Below are 21,646 nucleotides of genomic sequence, written 5' to 3'. Positions count from 1 at the left end.
TGAATCCACGCGATGATTAATCCCATGGGAACTTTTTGACTATCCGGGATAAAAAGTAGCTGTCCTTCCCTAGATGTAGTTATCATTATGTCTGCACCCCAAAGACCTTACAAGTAGAATAAGTGTAAGGTCTTTGCTGCACCCATATAAAATCTGTTCAACAGTTGGCCCGTGAAAACGTAACAGACAGAAGTACTCTGTGTCATTCATATATTATCTTATTTCATTTATCTGTGATCTTATTAAGTTTTTTTCTGTAATCGCTATTCGCAACGCAAGGTCTGACTCTGGGTTCAAAATATGTACAAAAATACCTAGTAATTTTAGTATGTATTTTTATTTTTGTGTTAAATTGGTATGATGATAATAAAAATTAAATTATTGTTATTCCTGGTCAGACAACGTTTAATATTAGCGTATTGAAATACATGTTAAATACCTATACATAACGTCAGCTCAGAAAAATCGAATAGTTGAAGTCTGAAGAACACGAAGAACACGAGGAAATATTATTATGACGCTACGTATGCAAGTTGAAAAGAAAAAGGCTCAGGAGGAAATGCGACGCTTGATGTTGGAGCGAAAAAATAAAGACAAAAAACCCAAACAAACTATTAACAACCCATTAGCAAAATATAACAATATTGGTCAACTTATGTGCGTTCTCTGTTCGTCGATAGTACGCTCTGAAAGTGTTTGGCAAGTGCACATAAACAGCAAACAGCACAGAAATAATGTCGAGCAAGCGAAGCAATTGAAAGAATTAACAAAAAATTTCACAGATGATAAAGTAAAGAAAAGATTAGCTACTACAGCATTAGATACTCAACAAGTAAAGAGACCTAAAGGAATATTGAAAAATTCAACTGATAAATCACCTACAGTTACACAGAAACCTAATAATAATAATGTACCGATCATTTTTTCACATCATGACGAAGAAGTCATTAGGAAAAATATTAGTCCTGCAGCTCTAGAAGGTATTTTTTTCTCAAAATAATCTTTTTAGACAAATTTAATGCTATGTGCCACCCCACGTTAGGTATAAGCAGGGTTAAAATACAGTGAAATATAAAATACTTCATACTCAAGTATGGCTAGCGACAAATCTGGCAGAATTCCACTATTGTGCTATTTCAATAATTGTGCCATACTGAAATATTAAGGGAGCAGAATATTATATCTAGCCATAATTTACTAATGAGTACATTTACAAAAGAAGTTTATCAACAATATTATGGGTGTACAGCTCTAACGTCTGGGTCTAAAAACTTGAGAATTTGCATGTAGGTTGTCTCCACAAATAACAGAGTTCCGTTATCAGTGGTTGTCTTTATCATAACCCCTACCATGAAATTATTTTTAGAAATTCAACCTAAGTTAGGGAGATCAGCTAATTTCTCTAAGAGATAGTTGTAGTAGTAACACATGTTTTTAAAATTAGGTGGAATATTAGAAGATAAAGCTGTTGATAGCAAATTACTGGATGCAAAAGAAGATCCATCACTTACTCAACCAATTCCAGAAGGATTCTTTGATGATCCCATCTTGGATGCTAAGGTAAACAATTTTTGCTTAAATAATTTTTTCATCTACTTGCCCCTAATACATTATAAACCTATAAACAATGAACATAAAATATTAAAAAAGATTTTTCTGAATCATTCAATCTCATTGCCTCACATCTGCCTATCTACATAACCCCTACTTTTGGATTTCCTTCTGGCATGTGTTATAATATTGTGTTTGCCACTTTCAACTTAGTCTAATCATCACACTAATATCTTAATATACAACCAGATCAAATCAAAAGTTAACTAACTTGTCATGGAATAAAAAAATGAATAACTAGATCCTGAACTATCTACCTTCTCATGGCTTAAATACTGAAAATATCTTGAGGTAATTTAAAACTAAGGCTATTTTTATCCTGGAAAATATCTTAGCAGGAAATTAGAAAAATGTATAAGTTCCATACAAATGAAATTGCAGGACAACTGCAGTCTATATCCCTATTTTTGTGAAATTTATTAGCAACTAGCTGTGCCCGCGACTTCGTTCGCGTGGAATAGTGACTTTTCGCGCTTTATATAGCCACGGACGCTCAGGCGCGAGGCGCCGTGATTCTTTAAATTGACATAACTTTTTTATTTATGAACCGATTGACATGAAATAAACACTAAATCCTAAGTGAAGCTTACTACAATATATAAGTGAAAACCGTATCTAAATCGAATAGGCCGTTTCTGAGATTAGCGTGCACAAACACACAGACAAACAGACAAACAGACAAAAAAAAAATTTATTACAATTTTGGGTTCAGCATCGATATAATAACAACCCCTGCTACTTTTTTTTATATATTTCCATTGTACAGACACCACTTTTCTACAATTTTATTATATGTATAGACTAGCAGATGTCCACAACTTCGTTCGCGTGGATTGAGGTTTTTAAAAATCCTGTAGCAACTCTTTGATTTTCGTGGATAAAAATTAGCCTATCACTTTCCAGGTTTTTAACTATACCTATGCAAAAATCGCGTCGATCCATTGCTCCGTCACAACATGATTGAAGGGCAAACCATCATAACTAACAGATGCACTCACACTCAACGGCGGATCCAGGGGGGCGGTCATGGGGGTCATGACCCCCCCCTGAGCTGGTTCCAGGACTTAGGTGGACCACTAATTGAACATAATGATTTTATTTATATATTTTGTCACCATACAGATTTTATGTAACTACATACCTTCAATATTTAATTAATTTTTATATAATATAATAACTTTGTATGATGGCAAACGTTTGGGAACGAACGCATCGAAAATTTGAATTTTACCGCGCCACACTTGCGCGCGCTTGTCGACTACTTAGTACGTAACGTCTAGCTAGACCTAACCTCAATCGGAACGACTAAACTTCAACATAATATCATAACATAGTTAGTTCTAAGTTAGAAAACTAAAACTTTCTACCTATACCTAATGTGTTTATGAGTGTACCATGTAACTATACCGTAATAAATAAAATAAGTATTCTTAAAAATTGTTGCTTCAAATTCATTAATTACAAGAAATGGTAAGTAATCAGATTATCATTATTCCAGTGCGTGTGTTTTAACTTAAATGTTATTATTGTTAACATGGCCGTAGCCAAAAGAAATTATTTTTCAAAATGCATAATATACTAGTTAATTCTCGAATTTACAAGTTTTTTGTAAATCTATCAATAAATTCGCGCTCGCTTCGCTCGCGCTTTTATATTATGTTAGTTGATTACCGGAACTTCGTTCAAACCCCGTGGAAACTCAGTTTTTTTGGGCTAAAATACCTAGGTATACAATGCAAGGTATCACTGAATAGTACCAAATTTTACCTAAAAAGATAAGCCCTGAAAAGTACTTTCGCTAATATTATTTCGTAAATACAATTAATAAAAATTTCGCGCTCGCTTCGCTCGCGCTTCTATTAGTTGTTTTTGTAGTAGTTACCCGGAACTTCGTGCGTATGAGATTACATTTTTGAATATCCCTAGAGAATCTTTATTTTTCATGAGAAAAGTAGAGTGAGGTGCTTTAAAACATAACATATTTTATGGCTGAGCTCGTTTATCTCTCGCTTTTTTATCTGTAACAGAAAAATTACGCTCGCTCATGTTTCTTGTTGCATTCTATCTTGTTCAAATCTTCAATCAATCTTGGTCAAATTGAAAGGTAAAAAGGTAAAAGATTTTTTCTCCGGATTAACCCCCCCTAGGTAGGTACCTACTCACTGAAAGAGTGCTGCGTGACTTATGTACCTACTTTTTACTTGTATCTATTGTTATCAAAATTAAATTATAAGTTCTTGACTTGACCACGACTATGTGACCCCCTCCTGGCGCCAAAGCTGGATCCGCCCTTGCTCACACTTATAATATGGGTAGTGATAATAATTTTAAGTGAAAACGAAACTAAAGTTAATGTTGTAACATTTTATTGAGTTCACCAGATATTATTCTTAAATCTTATTGTTTTTAAAAGATGCAATTTTATGGGCATACCCTTATAAATAATAAATAGATTAAAGATAGAAACAAAGCCACCTGAACTATTCAATTTGCCACAGCTATAATACACCTTGTATAGTTAATAAAATATTTAACACATTTGATTTCTTAGATTAAAAAAAAAAGGATGCTCTATCTTATTCTCCATACAAATCCTTAAATGCTCCATGAATGTGTTCTATCATGTCTGTGGCTAACATACTTCTACCTTTTTCCTGAAAAGCTTTTGAATTGCATGATCTTATTAGTGTAGAGGCTGCAAAACATGACAGAGATGATGCTAATAAACTTTTATCAGTATGTATTCCAATGTCAAGCTTATCTGAGTTTGCTTGATTCCAATGTAAGAATGTTGCAATTGATCCAGATAGCAGGTCACCTTGACCACCACACCTCCTTCCAGATCCTCCAGTACAATTTTTCCATTTTAATTCCGAACAGTAACTGAACAATTCATCAGTTGCTCCTTTTCGTAAAATTGTTATATTTTTACCCAGTGCAGAAAACCCAGATTCTCCATTTAGTTTATTACTAAGCCTCTCAAATTCTATTTTGTTTGGTGTCAATATGACTGGTGATGAAAATTTTTTTAAAAGTTCAGGGTTCTCTGTTATTAAATATAACCCATCAGCATCAATAATTAGTGGTATTTTTTTAGTTTCAATTATTTTGATAAGTTCTGAAGCAACATTTAATATCTTAGCATCTCTTCCTAAGCCTGGCCCTATAACTATAACATGGAGTCTTTCAAGCCAAGGTGATATTTCATTTATAGAGTTTTTTGTGTCAAGTAAAGGATGGACAATCAATTCTGGACTATATGATTTAATCACGTTGGCTGCTGGTGTTGAGCAGAATATGTGTACTAAATCGGCTCCAACCTACAGAAAAAATGAGGTTATCTTATAAATCTATACATATAATAAAATTGTAGAAAAGTGGTGTCTGTACAATGGAAATATATAAAAAAAAATAGCAGGGGTTGTTATTATATCGATGCTGAACCCGAAATTGTAATTAATTTTTTTTGGTCTGTTTGTCTGTGTGTTTGTGCACGCTAATATCAGAAACGGTTTATTCGATTTAGATACGGTTTTCACTAATATATTGTAGTAAGCATCACTTAACATTTAGTGTTTATTTCATGTCAATCGGTTCATAAATAAAAAAGTTATGTCAATTTAAAGAATCACGGCGAACATTTTTAACGTACAGAGACGTACTACACGCCTCGCCCGAAAAGTCACTATTCCACGCGAACGAAGTCGCGGGCAAAGCTAGTTATGTATAAAAATTAATGTTTGTGTGCATGTCAGTCTGATGGACACATTGTTCATTTGATTGAGTTGATACTTTATACAATTGTTGACATTCTGTGGAAATGTTTTAGACATAGTACCTACCATCTATACAATAGGTAGCACGCGAGCAACATGCGCAACATGCCCAACATGCCGGGCATTAGCTAGTCGTAAATTAATAAAACATGGATACAACAATTATTCATAATATCAATTTTTGGGACATAAAAAGAATTAAACCTCATTTATGAAAAACCTCATTTATGAACTAACTTTTAAAGCACTTATGCCTGCAAAGTAAGGCGCTCCCGTGTATTCAAGTGAGCCTCCTACAACTCCTATTCTTCCTGCTTGGCCTTTATGGTGTGATCCATCTAAAGGTGGTATGCAGGTTTTTATCAATTTTATCATGTTTGCTGCGTCCATTTCTGGCCGTAACGAAGAGAAACTTCTTATAATTTGTGCTGTAGCAAAATACTTTAATAACATAGCAATCTTAATGTAAAAACTCAAAAACACATTATGTATTTGCAAGTCATGGATCTCAAATTAACTATGCATAAAATAAAGCAGAAAGTGCTGAACATTAGTTCAATACATGTATTAAGTTAATTAAGAGCAAGTGTAGGATATTTTCACTGTTTAGTGTTTTCATTTAATTTTAATAGATTTAAAAGAAAGTTCCCAATCTAATGCTAATCAATGACCCAAACCGTCTATCTATTCCATGACAGGTTGTGTCACTTGTCAATGTCAAAACAAAGACAAACCAACCATTGTCCTTCTTTTAGTCAGACATCTCGTCTAGTCTGACTCTAATCAGACAGTCGGACACTTTTGCATTTAAATATATGGATTGTTGTTTCAGGCGCGTAATATTGAATATAAAGATCCAGTTGAAGAGGAATGGGAAAAATTTCAAAAAGAAATAAAAGAAGAAACAACCACTTCTGCAGAAATTATTGCTGGTGAACAAGAAGAAGCTACCGCAGAAAGACAGATTGATGAAATAGATGAACAGATACGAAACTGGTCAAGGTATTTTCCTGCTAAATTTTTTTAGGGTTCTGTACTCAATACTCATAGTGAAAAAGGAGCTTCACTTTGTTGACGGTTCACCCGTGTGTGAAGGTGATTTGCTTGAGGCATCAAATTGATACTGAATAAGTAGGTCATTGGTAAAATAGGTAAATAAGACTGTTTGATTACTGGACTTTCCAAATAGTTTAAATTCAAATTCAAATTCAAAATGTTTTTATTCAATTAGACTTTTACAAGTTCTTTCGAATCGTCAAAAGCATCTACCACTGGTTCGGAATGCCTTTCCTACCGAGAAGAACCAGCAAGAAACTCGGCGGTTGCTCTTTTCAAAGATTTGATATACAATATTATGCCATGTATAAAAGCAATTGAAGTCCTGCGCATTGCTGGAGCGAATCGAAGTTCAAATCCACGCTTTTTTATCATTTACATAATCTTCGATAGTATAATATGCTTTTCTCAAGAGCATATTTTTAATAGATTTTTTGAACCTGTGTAAAGGCAAGTCCAAAATTGACTGAGGAATTTTGTTATAGAAGATTATACCCATTCCCACAAATGACTTTTGGACCTTCCTGAGACGGAGTGTAGGAGTCGCAAGCCTGTTACGGTGTCTGGTCAGCCTGTTGTGTAGATCGCCAACCTTCTTGTAACTAAGAATATTTTGTCTTACAAAAATTATGTTGTTGTAAATATATTGAGAGGCTACGGTAAGGATACCTATTTCCTTAAATTTTTCTCGAAGTGAATCGCGTGGTTTTAAGTTATAAATTGCGCGTATTGCCCTTTTTTGTAATACAAAAATTCTCCCAATATCTGCCGCTCTACCCCATATTAAGATTCCATAAGACATAATACTATGAAAATAAGCAAAATATACTATCTTTGCGGTCTCCACGTCAGTTAATTGTCGAATCTTTCTAACCGCGTAAGCAGCAGAGCTTAGTTTGCCAGCAAGAGTTGATATATGGGTGCCCCATTGCAGCTTCGCATCTAAGGTTATCCCCAAAAATGTAGTAGTCTCTTCTATTTTCAAAATATCATTATTTATCATTAAATTAATGTTACTTGTGTTCTTGGTATTGGGCAGTGCGAATTCAATACACTTAGTTTTTTTTGCATTTAAAAGTAGATTATTTACAGTAAACCAGTGAGTTACCTGAGATATGGCACCATTTATATCGTCAAAATTGTCCTTATTTCTATCGACTTTAAAAATCAAAGACGTATCGTCAGCAAATAGTACGATATCGCAAATATTTTGGACTACATATGGTAAATCGTTTATGTATACTAAGAACATGAAAGGACCTAGAATAGAGCCTTGAGGAACACCCATTAGTGAGGCTGATCCGGATGACTTCACATCATTCACACATACTGTTTGAATACGATCACTAAGATAGGACGCAATGAGACCAAGCGCAGTGTCTTTGATTCCATAGTGGCTCAATTTAACTAAAAGAGTCTCGTGCTCAACGCAATCAAATGCCTTGGATAAATCACAGAAAATACCAATGGCATTCTGTGACCCCTCCCACGCATTGAATATATGCTTTAACAGCATTGCGGCCGCGTCGGTTGTTGATCGACCTTTAGTGAAGCCATACTGTTCAGAATGGAGTAGCTTATTTAAATTGAAATGCTGAAGCAGTTGGTTGAGCATGATTTTCTCAAATATCTTGCTCAGTGTTGGCAAAATTGAAATTGGCCTGTAATTGTTTGGGTCACTTTTGCTACCCGATTTAAAAAGAGGTATCAATTTACTACATTTCATGAGATCTGGAAAAGCGCCTGTATCCACAGACTCATTAAAAATTAAGGCTAGATATGGCGCAATAATATCAATAATATTGTTAATTATTTTTACTGATATTCCCCACAGATCTCCGGTTTTTTTGCTTTGTAAAGATTTGAACACTTTAACAATGTCATATGGAGTAACGTATTCAAACCTAAACAACACACCGCATTCAGTGACATTGGCCCTGAGAAGATCATAGGCTTCTGTTGGTGAAGAGCTAAGGGAACTAGTAGTGATGACTGGAATGTTCTGGAAAAAATTCTCAAATGTATTTGCAATTTCAATATTGGAGTCAATAATACGGTTATTAATTTTTAGCTCCAATTTATTGTTATGCACTTTTTGTTTCCCAGTTTCATCCGTGATGATATCCCAAGCTGCTTTAATTTTATTATCAGAATTAATAATTTTTTGCTTTATGCAGAGTGACTTTGCTTGTATGCAAACCTTTTTGAATAATTTTGAATAATTTTTTACATATTCAACAAATGTGGGAGTGTAGTTATATTGTTTTTCTGCATACAAGTCGAACAACTTATTTCTACTTTTATAGATGCCAACAGTAGCCCAGTCACTAAATTTAAGATTTTTAAACAGTTTTTTTTCTACAATTTTAAAGGTAGAATTAAATTGAGAGTTTATGAGATCAAAAAAAGCATTATAGTGTTCATCCGGACCACCCTGAGTAAAGTCAAGTTTAGGTAAAGCAGTTAAAACCTTTAGTTTGAACTGCTTTACCTTTTTAGTGGTTACTGGCCTATACTTTATTAACTTTGTTATGTCTTGATTATCACTGGGAACAGATATCATTTGTCCACAGTGATCGGATCTTAGATTCGTCATGATCGATTTTGCGACAATCTTACAGTCACAGAAAATGTTATCTATACAAGTGGCTGAATTTGCAGTTATCCGTGTTGGTTCATTGAAAATTTTCTGTAAATTAAAGCTTTTAAATAAATTGAGTAATCTGTCAGTAAAAGAAGTGTGAAGCAAAATATCAATATTGAAGTCTCCACAAACTAATATCTTTTTTGATGACCTACATATCCGCCGCAAGGCCTCTTCCATAACGTCCTCAAACAGAACAAAGTCACCTGAGGGGGGTCGGTACACGCAGACGACAATATAGCGCTCCAGCTCAACACAGGACAGCTCAATAGTGCGTTCCAATGAAAGATTAACAATGTCTTTCCGTTCTTTATAATTGATATTGTTGCGGGTTAATATTAAAGACCCTCCGCGTATAGCTTTCTTTCTAGAGAACGCACTTGACAATTGATAATGTTTTAAATTTACTATTAATTGATAACTATTGAGCCAATGCTCAGTGAGGCATAAGATGTCAATATCAAATTTTTTAATAAATAGTTCTATCTCATGTTCCTTGCCAGATAAGCCCTGAATATTTTGGTGTACAAGATTGATTTTACATAGCTTATCTGTTGTCGCACTACTTAGTTTAAAATCTTATTACTGTTTACAGTAGTGTCCATGCAACTATTTGTATCCAAACTATTATAATAGTTTGTATCCAACGTAAAAAAACTGGAATTAGTAGTATTACTAATTAGGTCTATATTATTAGTACAACATGTACCGTTTTCAAAAGAACTCAAGCTAAAAATAGCTGTGTCTTGTATATTACAAGCTACCAAGGTAGCTATTTGTTTCTTATAACTAAGGGGCAAGTACATTGTATCCTTTGTCAGTGAAAATTTTTTTATAAAATTATTCGTGTCTATTATGTGAATATAATCCCTATGGCCAAAACTTAAATTATTAATAAGCATGTTGAGTTTATAGACATACCTATTTTGTGCTGGGGTTAAAGTGCAAGAGTAAGGAAAAGTGCACAATATGAATTTACAACCCGTATTTTCTTGTAGGTCCAATAGGTATGCAAAACTTCTTAAAATTTGTTTTTTTGTTATTTGCATGCTGTCACTCATGTGTGACATGTCACTCATGTCATATTTAATTCAATAAGTATAAAGTTAAGCACTTTCAAGTCCATAGCGTTAAGGCTTTAGATTTTCGAAGCGAAGCTTTCTTTCGGATTGTATGTGTTTGAATTCCGAGGAGTAAAATGAGACAAAAGTTCCGGCACCGCTTTGACACCCCACAGGGGAAAGAGAATAGATAATGTATGATACTGTGCCAATTTTTGCCGAAAAATTGTCACCGTGTCATTAACTTCCCCGAGTAACGAAATACGAGAAGCAACTTTTTATTACTATACTTGGATCCTTCGTACAGATTGTCTGACTAAGGGGCTGGACCAGACTGGGCTGTCTAGTCTAGTCCTCTACGATTAAGACTACTTTCACTGAAAAGTGTGTACATATAAGCTTATCTTCTATAAGATCAGATTTTTCATATCTGTGGTCGTGTGACGAGCATATAGGCACACTCAGCTCACGCACACTAGAAAATTATGCTTCTTTGTGTTGTAATTACCATTATGGCTTCTGACCGTTCTGTGTCATCCGTTTTGTCTTTGATATCGCAAACGGTACAAGTGCGGCTCGATTCGATTCGTTGCATTGCGGCTGTAGTCGACGCCAGGCTTTATTTTAACTTTTAAATAAGTATTATTATTATTTCTAGAGTTCTCGACTTGGAATTGAAAAAAGAAGAAACAAAGAAGAAAATACAAGATATAGAAATGAATAATGAAGATGACGACAAAGATTCAGAAAATGAAGCCGACATTGATGAGTTCTTAGACTGGCGAGCTAAGAAATCTTACTCTTAATGCTATGCTGTTTAAAATAATTAGCAATATAAAAATAATAGTTTTAAGCGTTATACATTTACTTTTGTTTTGAAAATTATAAACTGGATGAAAGTACTTGTCTTAAAAACACAATCAAAGGACGAACAGTTCACATTTTCGTTACTATAAATTATATTTTTGGAATCTACACAGCAGGATCTTTCAATTGACATCCTAACATCAAACTCGATTAATTTATCTCATAGTTAGTTACTTTTTCCGGGTCGTAATTTTGTTTGTCATATTCGCCATATTTAATTTGGCATGACGTCATATAGCCTGAACTTGTTCCTTGCCCAAACTAGACATGCGCAAATCATGTCCAAACGGATTGAACATAGCTGATATGAAGATTGGCACCATATTCGCGGAACGATCTAGATCAATCATTCAGTGTCCCCTTAGCCAGAAATTTAAAAAACTTGCTCTGGGGCCGCCACTAGTTTATGGTCACTATATTTACTCTGCTGGTCACTAAGTATAAGGTCTTGTATAAAAAATTGGTTTCACGGGCTTTTTTGCTCTATTGCGAGGTATTTTTTTTTTCTAGTCAGGGTTTACTTACCACCTACGTACAGTTAACGGAAGGAACCATGAAGATCATCAAGAGAAGACCATGAAGTAGAACTAATGGAGAGTTTTCTTCCAATAAGATCTCTCGCTCTCGCTCGGCAGTCGAAGTGAGTCGTAAGATTTTTTACCTGCTCCCAAAGCCACTATGATCCAAACTTCATAGTCGCTTCTTCCCTGTGTTGGGGATAATACGCAGAGAAACTTCAGCTTTAATAAAATATCGAAGGTCTGGCCCTCGCTGGCTCTTACTCCATAGGTTTTACTTCAGGTAGGTATTACGAGAAAAATATAGGTTCATGGCATGGGACCACATTCGGGAGCCAGAAACAATGTGTGAAATACTCTATGGTGCACAACCATATTATAATAGCTTATGACAGTGACAACTGATATGACAGGCCACTCTTGACATTGACATAATGACGCGCCGTGAAATAAAATCAAAATCATCATCATCAACAAAAATTCATTGAATCGATTCGATTTAGAAGACAAATACAGAAAATTCATTATCCAGCATCTACAATGTCTCAACAAGATATTGAACAGTATAGACTTTTTATTGAAAAACTAAAAACAGAAGAATACAGGTCGGAAGCCCTAAATGATATTAAAAATTTGTTTGCATACAAACCGGCACCTGAAGCAGCACCGACTATCAGAAATATTGGAATCGCCAAAATTCTACACTGTCTTAATGGATCTGATAAGTATGACTATAATTATTATTAATGAGGTATATCTCTCTATACGAGAGACACCCTCTTCTTGTCCGTGTAGTCATTCAGCCTTGCAATATCTCTTTTCTCTCTTTCTCTAAAAACTGAAATGCTTCTGTATCCTATTTATTCATGGGTAAAATTAGGTAGGTATAGCTGGTTGCATTTGACTCTCATTTGGTAAATAGTAGATTGGGCCCAGAATGTAATTGATCAACCTGACTCCACAATTTTGTCTGCACCCTTAGTGTTTTTGTAGAGTGAAGCCACATGCTGGTGAAGAGGGCTCTGAATGAAATGAGTCTAGCAGAGTAAAGGCAGCTGCCACCATCTGTAGTGAAACAAAAGTCGAGTAGGTGAAGCTGAATGAAGGGTTAATGAGGAGTCTTCTGGATCAGCCCATTTTAATATTAATCTATTAATCCACAAACCAAATTAAATATTTCAGAGAACAAATCAAGCTAACATGTGAAGTATTGAAGTTATGTTTTGAAAAATTTGAAATTGGAGATGTTGTTAAAATCTATACAAGCCATATCATGTATTTACTTCGCCACGAAGAAGATTGCGTTCGTAGATTGGCTATTGATGAGGTATGTTTTTGTTATTTTATGAATTACTAGACTATAATATGATACCTGCGATTTCATCCATGTGGATATAAGTTTTCTTAATCCTGCGAGAACTCTGTGATTTTCTGGGATAAAAAAATAGCCTATGTGTTAAGTCAGGGTATAAGCTATCTCCATTCAAAATTTCATCCAAATGCATCCAGCAGTTTTTTAGTGATATAAGCACATACTCGCAGTTTTCGGATTTATTCCGTCACTTGTGCTATAAGACCTACCTACATGCCAAATTTCAAGATTCTAGGTCAATGGGAAGTACCCTATAGGTTTTCTTGACAGACACGACAGATAGACAACAAATTGATCCTAGAGGGGTATCATTTCCTTTTGAGGTACAGAATCCTAAAAACCTGGGGAGTGTCAAGTTCCAAGACCTGGCAGTTTAAGCTATATCTATTACTATATCTATGATTAAATATTTAGTCATGTATTGGTGTGATTTTGAGTATTTTGACACAGACCCTTAGTGGAATTATTATTTCAGGTTTGTAAAGTTGTAACATCAGACCCAGCTCTATTGCCCATCCCACAGTACATAGATTTATATGTAGCTGTTGGCCAAATGGTTACTGACAAAGATGTAGGAGTAGCTAATAAAGCTGTACTGATTACCTCCAATTTACCAGCCGAGGCCTATCCCAAAGTGCTGGAAGAAATGAAAATTGCCTTGGAAGGAAATAGTAGTAGCAAGTGCAACGCTTATGAGGTAATGGCGTCGATTCTGATATGTATCTTTTTCTTTTTAGTACCCTTAAAAAAGGACGTAAAATGAATTTTATATTAAAAACTAAATTATAGTGCTACTCTACAAAAACACTATGCTCAAGACTGGCACCTAGTGATATTTACAATAAATTAAGTTTCTCTGTCGTTTTCTTTTCACATTGGTAACATAAAGTTGTGAGTACACTAAAATTTAGTTGCCATCAGAATCAGCACCAATTTTTTTTTTATATTTACATGACAAAACAAAATATACAATGTTGATTGATTAATATTCTAGTGAGAATCAAACTATGTTTATATGGAAAGCTCTGGAGAGAAAGCTCGAGTTACCTACTTCTTAATGTTTAAATGAGGAATAAAGACATTTTGAATGTTTGTATTGGAAATCTCTCAAAATGTCTTTATTCACCAGTTAAAAACTACTTGACGATTTCAAAAACAACCCTAAATAGATTTAATATTGGAATAAAAATTATTTACAGGTGGTTATCAATATTTCCTTGAAGTCATATGAACTATTTGAATTGTGTGTAAAAGAAGGATACTTAGACTTTATGGTGAATGAATTACAGACTGATGATATTCTTTATCAGTTGAATATTCTAGATTTAATATCACAATTAGCAACACAACCTCATGGTATCAACTTTCTTGTCAAACAAGGAACTTTGCAGAAGATTTCAGAATTAGTTAAAGATCTAAAGAATAATCCTTTTGGAGGCCTTTTAACGCCAGGTAATTATTTTTTCTTTACATGCATATGAATTATGTTTGAACTTTCAAGACTATTACCTATTACTTACACTAAAAAGCAGTAATAGCTTAGTGGTTAAGAGTCTGCCTTCCAGTCCTCCCAACAGGGAGTCCTCGGCACGGTTTGATCCTAAGCATGCACTTATAACTTTCGGAGTTATGTGAGTTTCAAGCAATTAAATACGCTTTAACAGTGAATGAAAATATCGCGAGGAAACCGGCTTGCCTGAAAGTTCTACAAAAATTTCTCCACGGAGCAGTGTTTGAAGTCTGCCAATCCACACATGGTCAGTGTGGTAGACATGGGCCTTTTCATTCTTAGGAAACCCGTGCGCAGTATTGAACCGGCAATGGGTTGATCATAATGTGTTACTTTAATTGCTTAGTTTTACAGGTTATCTGAAGTTTTTTGGTTGCATTGCTCACAATTATCCAAATGAGGTGTTCCAAAAATATCCTGCATTGTTGGATTTACTGTTTGATGGCTTGGAATCTGATGATATGACTATTTTACCAGTTGCTCTAGACACACTCGGGTTTATAGGAACAACATGGGAAGGAAAACTATGCTTGGTAGCCATAGGTAAGTAAAAGTTGTATAAAGTGTTACTTCTGACCTATTTTACACCAAGACGGCCTCACATACCTACAAATTATTTTGCTGTACAATAATAATGAATTCGTCAGTCTCAACCTTGTAACTTTTTTTAAAGCCCGCTTATAGGTGTCAAAAGGTGAACCCCGCGACAGTAAGTATATAATTAGGTAGTCTGTGTCACACATACAAGCGTACCTACAAAATTGTCTTCACTTCTTAAAATACAATTGCATGAGCTTATTATGAGATTAGTAAAAACTAAGCCATTACACCGATCGCGAGCAATTTACTCTTATCCGTTGAGGAGTTCTGTCCTCTATCTCCAAAGATAGTCATCAGATCTTCACGAAACTTATATGGGACCACCTGGAAAGTATACATACCCTTCCAAACAAAAAAAAAATCCAAATCGGTCCAGGCAACTTTGAGTAATTGGGGAACATGCATTAAAAAAAAAGATCCAGATGAAGTGAGAACCTCCTCCTTTTTTGAAGTCGGTTAAAAATGATTCGTTACCAGGGTTGGTCTATGTAAACAAGTCATCCTAACACTTGTAGAGAAACCGCAACTGTTTTAGTTTTTAAGGAGAAGTAAATAATGAAATGAGTTATATTTCTATATTAACTGTAATTTTTAGGGAGTAAATATACACAAAATGTCGAAAAGCTCAGTGCTATAATCAGAAACAGTCGGACAGAAATTAAAGTTCGCGCATTACATTGCATGTCCAATCTGATCAGCATAGATAAGGATCCAAAGTCAAAGACAGATCCAGTTGACCAAAGAATAACCTTGATGACTCGCGAATGGTTCAGAAGCTTAAGCAAAGAGCCTGGTCCAATGGAAATGCTGTTTGACATTTGTAAAAATCCATTTCCCGACATACAATTAGCTGGTTACACATTGCTGGATGCAGTTTGCCAACACCATTGGGGTGAAGAAATGTTGGCGAGAGTGGCAGGTAAGTTGATGAACTTATTTTGAAGGTCGGTTGCGGTAACAAGACAGCTACATTGTGGCGATTGCAGTCATCTCCGGTTGGCCGCCACTTAGGGCCGGCGCACATATGGCGGAGCGCAGCGCAGAGCATTTTTCAGTCAAAATATTATGACATTGTCCTCATTGAAATAATATCTAAAATCTATTGTGCATCCGTGGGGATACTCGCGAATCCGCGCGCAGTCCCGCGCGTGCTCGCGCATGCTCTGGTAGAAATTCGCGTAATGTGTCACGCGATTAGAATACTTCGCGGGCATGCTCTGCGCTGCGCTCCGCCATATGTGCGCCGGCCCTTACTGTTTGTTTAAAATTGAAATGCAAGAATTCAAAATATTCAATTAGACTTTTACAAGTACTTTTGAATTGTCAAGAGCATCAACCACTGGTTCGGAATGCCTTGCAGTTGCAGCAATACAATAGCATAAACTCAACCATTCAATTGGCTGAATTGATGGCATTGCTGCAATTGCATTCAAGTGCAGCACGAGAGCCAATCAGAGATGATTGCAATTATTACCTTGTAGCTGTAAAGGAATCGATTCATATACAAAATGAAACTAACATTCGTTTTGCTTTTAGGTTTACTTAGAAAATAACACAAAACTTTTAACCGTAAAATAAAGGACTTAAAATCTAAAATCATTATTACTATAATAATTATTATTAACAAGATCTAACATAATTACTTGCATCAAGAAATGTTAAATTGAATTTTATATTCCAGGATTTTTAGAGTACCTTTTGGATCGTTCTGCAGATTTTAGAAAGCAGTCAAAAGAAGCTAAATATGACATAATAAAACGTTTATCACAATCAACAGCTTTTGATGATAATATTATTATGAGGCTTCAAACCTATGTTAAACAAGGGCCCTTCTACTCTGAGACGAACATGCATGTAGCGATGGAGGAAGAATGAAAAATACTTATTTCTAAAAAATTGTTTGTAATCATAAAAAGTTTATAGGTTCAGAGGATCACGCGACTCGCACCTCCACATATTCATGCCTATAAAGATTCTGATTTGTGTTTGATAAATGAACCATGTCAAATGAGATAGGTAAATCAATAGAAATAAAATAAATAGTGCCATGGATTCTTTCGTTATCTTTGCTACTTGACAAACGTTCAAACGGTCCTTCGAATTCTCCGCGATCAGTTCCACGATCAGCTGTTTGCAGGGTAGTTTTACAATAGTTTCAAACTTTTCACAACTCTCCAAATCTGATTATGGCCGATCGCAGATGGTCATATTGGAAATGAACAAAAAAAATTTTTTTTTGGTAAATCTACTTAGCAGTCCTAACCTCAGCTTGCTTGGGATGTCATGGACCTTATCTCACACCTTGTATACTAATATCTTTATTTCTTCGTGTAAGGACCGGCTCTCGAGTACCGCGTGACGTCGTCGCGTGAATCTCTGAACCAAGCAATTTATGACGTCAATAAAGTTTTGTAACATATTTTCGATGATTACTTCTTTTTTCTCTTATTTTTCCCTGTTGCTTCAGACTTAGCAGCCGCTTTACGTTTTGTACCTTCAGATTTTCCACCATACTTAGTTGCCAAATTATCAAGAAATGAATCCATTTGTTTACCTCTACTTTCTTGCTTTTGCTTAATCATTAGTTCTAAACTATTTGCACCTGGAAATGATATCCCTTTTTTAGTCCATTGTAATATTAATAATAATCTAATTTTATTGAAAATACATTATATATGTAGAAAATAAGCTAAATGCTTTGATGTGATGATAATAGGCATCACTGTAGAGCAGGTTTGATGATGCAAAAAAAAAAAAAAAATTTTTTGTGGTGGCATTTTAATTTTTTTATTATTTATTGTTATGGTGGAAATAATAACACTTTCTGAAAATTTCAACTCTACCTATTACGTTTCATGAGATACAGCTCACTGAGACATGAATGGATAGACAGCGGCGTCTTAGTAATAGGGTCCTGTTCAAACCCTTTGGGTATGCAACCCTAAAAACCTGAAGTGCAGTTTGAACTCGTGAAGAGGGTTAAGTAGATGAATATGTATGTTTGTACACATTAATATTGAGAGAATTACCATATTATTTTAAAATCATAGACTTCTTTTAGGTTTTTCTGCTGGTTATCTATAAGTAAATAAATTTCAGTATGTATTTTTCAGAATTTTAGGCTCAGTAGTTTTGAAGGGTGGGAGGGAAATGGTTAATTTTCATCCATTTTTTAAAATAACAATTATTAAAAAAAAATTTTTTTAAATGAGACCTGATCTAGAATACTGATGGGAAATATGTACAAATAGAGTATAATATTAAATAGAAATAGTATACCAACCAGAATTCAAGCCTAGTGATTCCTTGAGATCTTCTGCTTCCATGGCCTCAAAGTTTTCCTTAGCATGTCGACGTTGCCGTTTCTTAGCAGGCTCATGTGTAAATATTTTAAAAGCTGGAATTTCACCTTGATCTATCATTTCCTGAAACAATGAAGTTTGAAATATTAGCTACAATTTTCGTGATTTCGCCTTTAAATAACACTGGCGGTCACGCCCATAGGCGCTATCAGCAAGTTTAACCATTTTTTTTGTGCAATAATAAGAATGCACAAAGAATAATTTAAATAAATAATTAAGTAAAAGTTTATTCAGCTCAACAAAATCACAAAAAAAAAATACAATTCATACAGATTATCAACTAAACTTAAAACTAGAAAATACTAAGACCAATATTGTGTCTGTGAGCTAAAAGGGCTCTGCCTCAGCAAAATGCTGCAGTATTTGACTACCGCAGCGCTGATTTTCAGGCAGAGCCCTGATTTCTGCCTGTTGTTTGGAAAGTGGCGTCAACATGCTCAGTCTCTTGCAAGAGACCACATGTAAGATCTATTTGGTGGTCAGACCAACAGAATGAAACTAGTGCACCCAACTTTATGATGCTATACAAATGATTTAAAGCAACACCAGATGGAAGGATTTATGAACAGAATACCATAAAATGTTGACTTGCCAGGGAGGTGATTACAATCCTAAGTCATGAGGAACCAACTGGAGAGAGTTCAGATAGTAATTTTACTGTAAACTAATGGTCTTGATATCAAATCAAAAAGAAAAAATCATGAAATTTCTGCCTATTACTCACAGTAAGGATGCCACGAATCCTAGGTTCATGTTCAGATCTGGCAAACTGCACCTGATCCACAATGTAGTCCATATCTCCTTTGCCAGCAATGTAAGCGTTCTTCAGATCTTTTTTTTCTTCATCAGACCCTGTAACAGATAAAGGTTAAGGATTAAAATAAACATTATTACAGTTCAAAATTAAAAGTATTACTATTGTTACTATTATTATCAATATAAATTGTTAGTAATGTCACTCGATTTAACGCCAAACTCCCTAAAGCAACGAAATAACATGGCTTTGGTTGGTTTAGCTTGTCTTCCATACAACAATACACTCTATTTAGCATTACACCCACTCCCAATAACGACAACAATTAAACATCTGTGTATGTTCTTTTATCGCCTTATTATCCTAGTGCATAATAAACTGGACTGGCTGCATCATACATACCGAACTACGAAATCCATTCTTTTGTTTACAAATTGGGATCGCCTTGCACATGTAGTAGGAGTTATGGATTATCTGTATAACAGACTATACGCAATAGCATTCAAATAAGATTTATTTTCAAGTAATTACTAGCACAAATCTGAAATTTTTTTTCTTTTTCTAATACAGATTTTCTTCTCTCCAACATCTCATCTCTCAATAACGTCATACAATGCGCAGTCCCTTCAGTGTCGTTATATATATACTGTACTGTACTGAATAAAAATAAAAAATAAACTACACACTAATATTATACTTAAATGTGAAAGTGTCTTTCTGATGGTCACCTTTCAATGACTCATCTGCTTAAAAACAGACATGTCAATTTATATGGATGTGTCAATAAAATCATTTTTATGTCTTTATTAAAGAAAATTAATCATATCATATTTACCAATATATTCCTTTTCATATGCTTTAATGCTTTCTTCAGTAACCTTTTTAAAAATCAATCTCCAATAGAACATCCAATCTTTCTCTTTTAAAACATCATCATCATCTTCATCCACAGTCTTTTCTGTGTCATACAAGTATCTTTTGTCCTTGTCACTCAAGATAGCATGGACTCCACCAAGAACTTTGAATTTTTCAGTTGCTTCCAACTTTTCATTTTCATTGACCCTGTCAGGGTGTACTTTTAGCGACAATTTGTGATAAGCTTTCTTAACTGTAAAAACATTTCTAGTTTAATAAAATTTTGATTGGAGTCCAATCAAATTGAAAAGGGGATTTTTTCAAAAGGTTCCTAAAGAATATGGCACAATGATATTTGACTGGTCCCAAGGTTCTAGAATGGCAACCTCACATCTGAAAGCGCAGCATTGGAAGGCCCCGTACTAAGTAGACAAGAAATCAAATGAGTAACAGTGAGTTGTTGAATTCAGATGGTGCAAGACAGTGGTGTGTCTTCAGTCCCTAGAAGAGCTTAAGTACAGCAGTGGACGTCTACCAGTTGATGGCTGTTATAGTGATCAGTGCAAAAGATTCTTCACATAATTTATAACAGATGTCTAAGTGCAGATACCAGCCAAGTTATAAAAGACATTTGTTTGAATTTGATTAGTTCTCCAATATAATATGACTGACAAAGATTCATTATGTGTAGCTATGCAGTTCCTCTAAAACAAACTAAATGACACTTCAGCTGTGATGATAACTGCCTGAATCTTTACCAAGAGATCAAGCATTTGATACGAGTTATGGCACGTTAGAGTTACGAATATTTCAACTGAAAAGCTTTTAAAAAGATATTTACCAGATGGTTTTTACAAACCACAATTCTTTAAACCAATTGTTTTTTAACTTATTGTAAGTACTTAATCAATTCGTAGATAGGTATGTACCTTCTTTTTCGGTGGCCTTTTCGGTAATTTGTAGCACTTCATACAAGTTGGTGGTGTTATAATATTTTTCGCACAGTTCCAAAAGACCCATGACTGGTTTTTGTTGCTTCGTCTTTACGCGGACGCCAAACAAGAAATCAACACTACGCTTTACGCATAGAGAATATAATCACTAGCTTTACGCTATATAATCACTAGCTTTACGCTCAAATTCAACAGTTTTTTAGATAAATAAAGTTCACGATAAAGTTAACATCAATGACAAAAAATGCTAAAATTTTAACTGAGTGTGAAGCTGAACTGGAAGAGTCTATGAAAATATACCTACAGTCCGAGTTGGTCCGAGTTCCGACCATAGACTTTTTTTCTCTCTCGTCTGGCTTTTTTTTTTCTCTTTCTTCTGGCTTTACAAAGATTAGCCAACGTCAAGTTTGTAGTTATTTGTAACAAGTTAGTTAAACTATACGAGTATGGACCCCGTCCGTACCAGCGCTCGCCGGCATACGCACGGCACCCCCTTAGAGCGCTTTCCAGTCAGTTTTAACAAAAAAAAAACACTCCAAAAAGGCAGAGCACGCCCGCCAGCTAACACCGGCACAGACGAAGTCCCGCCTGGCTTTACACTGATTAGCCAATGTCAAGTTTGTAGTTATTTACAAGTTAGAGAAAGGACTTCGTCTGTGGTGGCGTTTGCTGGCGAGCGTGTTGTGTCTTTTTGGAGTGTTTTTTTG

General features: G+C 34.9%; 3 protein-coding genes across 4 annotated transcripts; 1 reads left to right on the top strand and 2 right to left on the bottom strand.

The window, feature by feature from the left end:
* Window positions 1–240: 240 nt before the first annotated feature.
* On the top strand, window positions 241–17,441 carry LOC123867874 (26S proteasome non-ATPase regulatory subunit 5-like). The gene is given in 10 exon segments (XM_045910186.1): window positions 241–980; window positions 1,445–1,560; window positions 6,220–6,389; window positions 10,807–10,955; window positions 12,718–12,860; window positions 13,381–13,602; window positions 14,105–14,357; window positions 14,770–14,958; window positions 15,611–15,934; window positions 16,697–17,441. Coding segments are annotated over 10 exon segments (2,226 nt in total). The 5' UTR covers window positions 241–514; the 3' UTR covers window positions 16,891–17,441.
* LOC123867872 (ATP-dependent (S)-NAD(P)H-hydrate dehydratase) lies at window positions 3,958–6,065 on the bottom strand. The gene is made up of 2 exons (XM_045910183.1): window positions 5,625–6,065; window positions 3,958–4,931 (listed from the first exon to the last, which is right to left on the bottom strand). Exons 1-2 carry the CDS (start codon window positions 5,838–5,840, stop codon window positions 4,188–4,190), a joined length of 960 nt encoding a protein of 319 aa, XP_045766139.1. The 5' UTR covers window positions 5,841–6,065; the 3' UTR covers window positions 3,958–4,187.
* On the bottom strand, window positions 17,168–21,242 carry LOC123867873 (dnaJ homolog subfamily C member 9). Of its 2 annotated transcripts, XM_045910185.1 has the most exons (6): window positions 21,124–21,236; window positions 20,916–21,066; window positions 19,967–20,239; window positions 19,102–19,229; window positions 18,299–18,440; window positions 17,168–17,617 (listed from the first exon to the last, which is right to left on the bottom strand). In XM_045910185.1, exons 2-6 carry the CDS (start codon window positions 21,004–21,006, stop codon window positions 17,445–17,447), a joined length of 807 nt encoding a protein of 268 aa, XP_045766141.1. In that variant the 5' UTR covers window positions 21,007–21,066; window positions 21,124–21,236; the 3' UTR covers window positions 17,168–17,444. The 2 variants fall into 2 exon arrangements, with proteins under 2 accessions (XP_045766141.1, XP_045766140.1); XM_045910184.1 differs by having other exon boundaries at window positions 20,916–21,242.
* Between the last annotated feature and the right edge of the window lie 404 nt (window positions 21,243–21,646).

The sequence above is a fragment of the Maniola jurtina genome, chromosome 8 (assembly GCF_905333055.1).
Source record: "Maniola jurtina chromosome 8, ilManJurt1.1, whole genome shotgun sequence".
Classification (NCBI taxonomy): Eukaryota; Metazoa; Arthropoda; class Insecta; order Lepidoptera; family Nymphalidae; genus Maniola; species Maniola jurtina.
The sequence above is the reverse complement of the archived record's forward strand: the minus strand, read 5'-3'. Positions and strand labels throughout refer to the sequence as shown.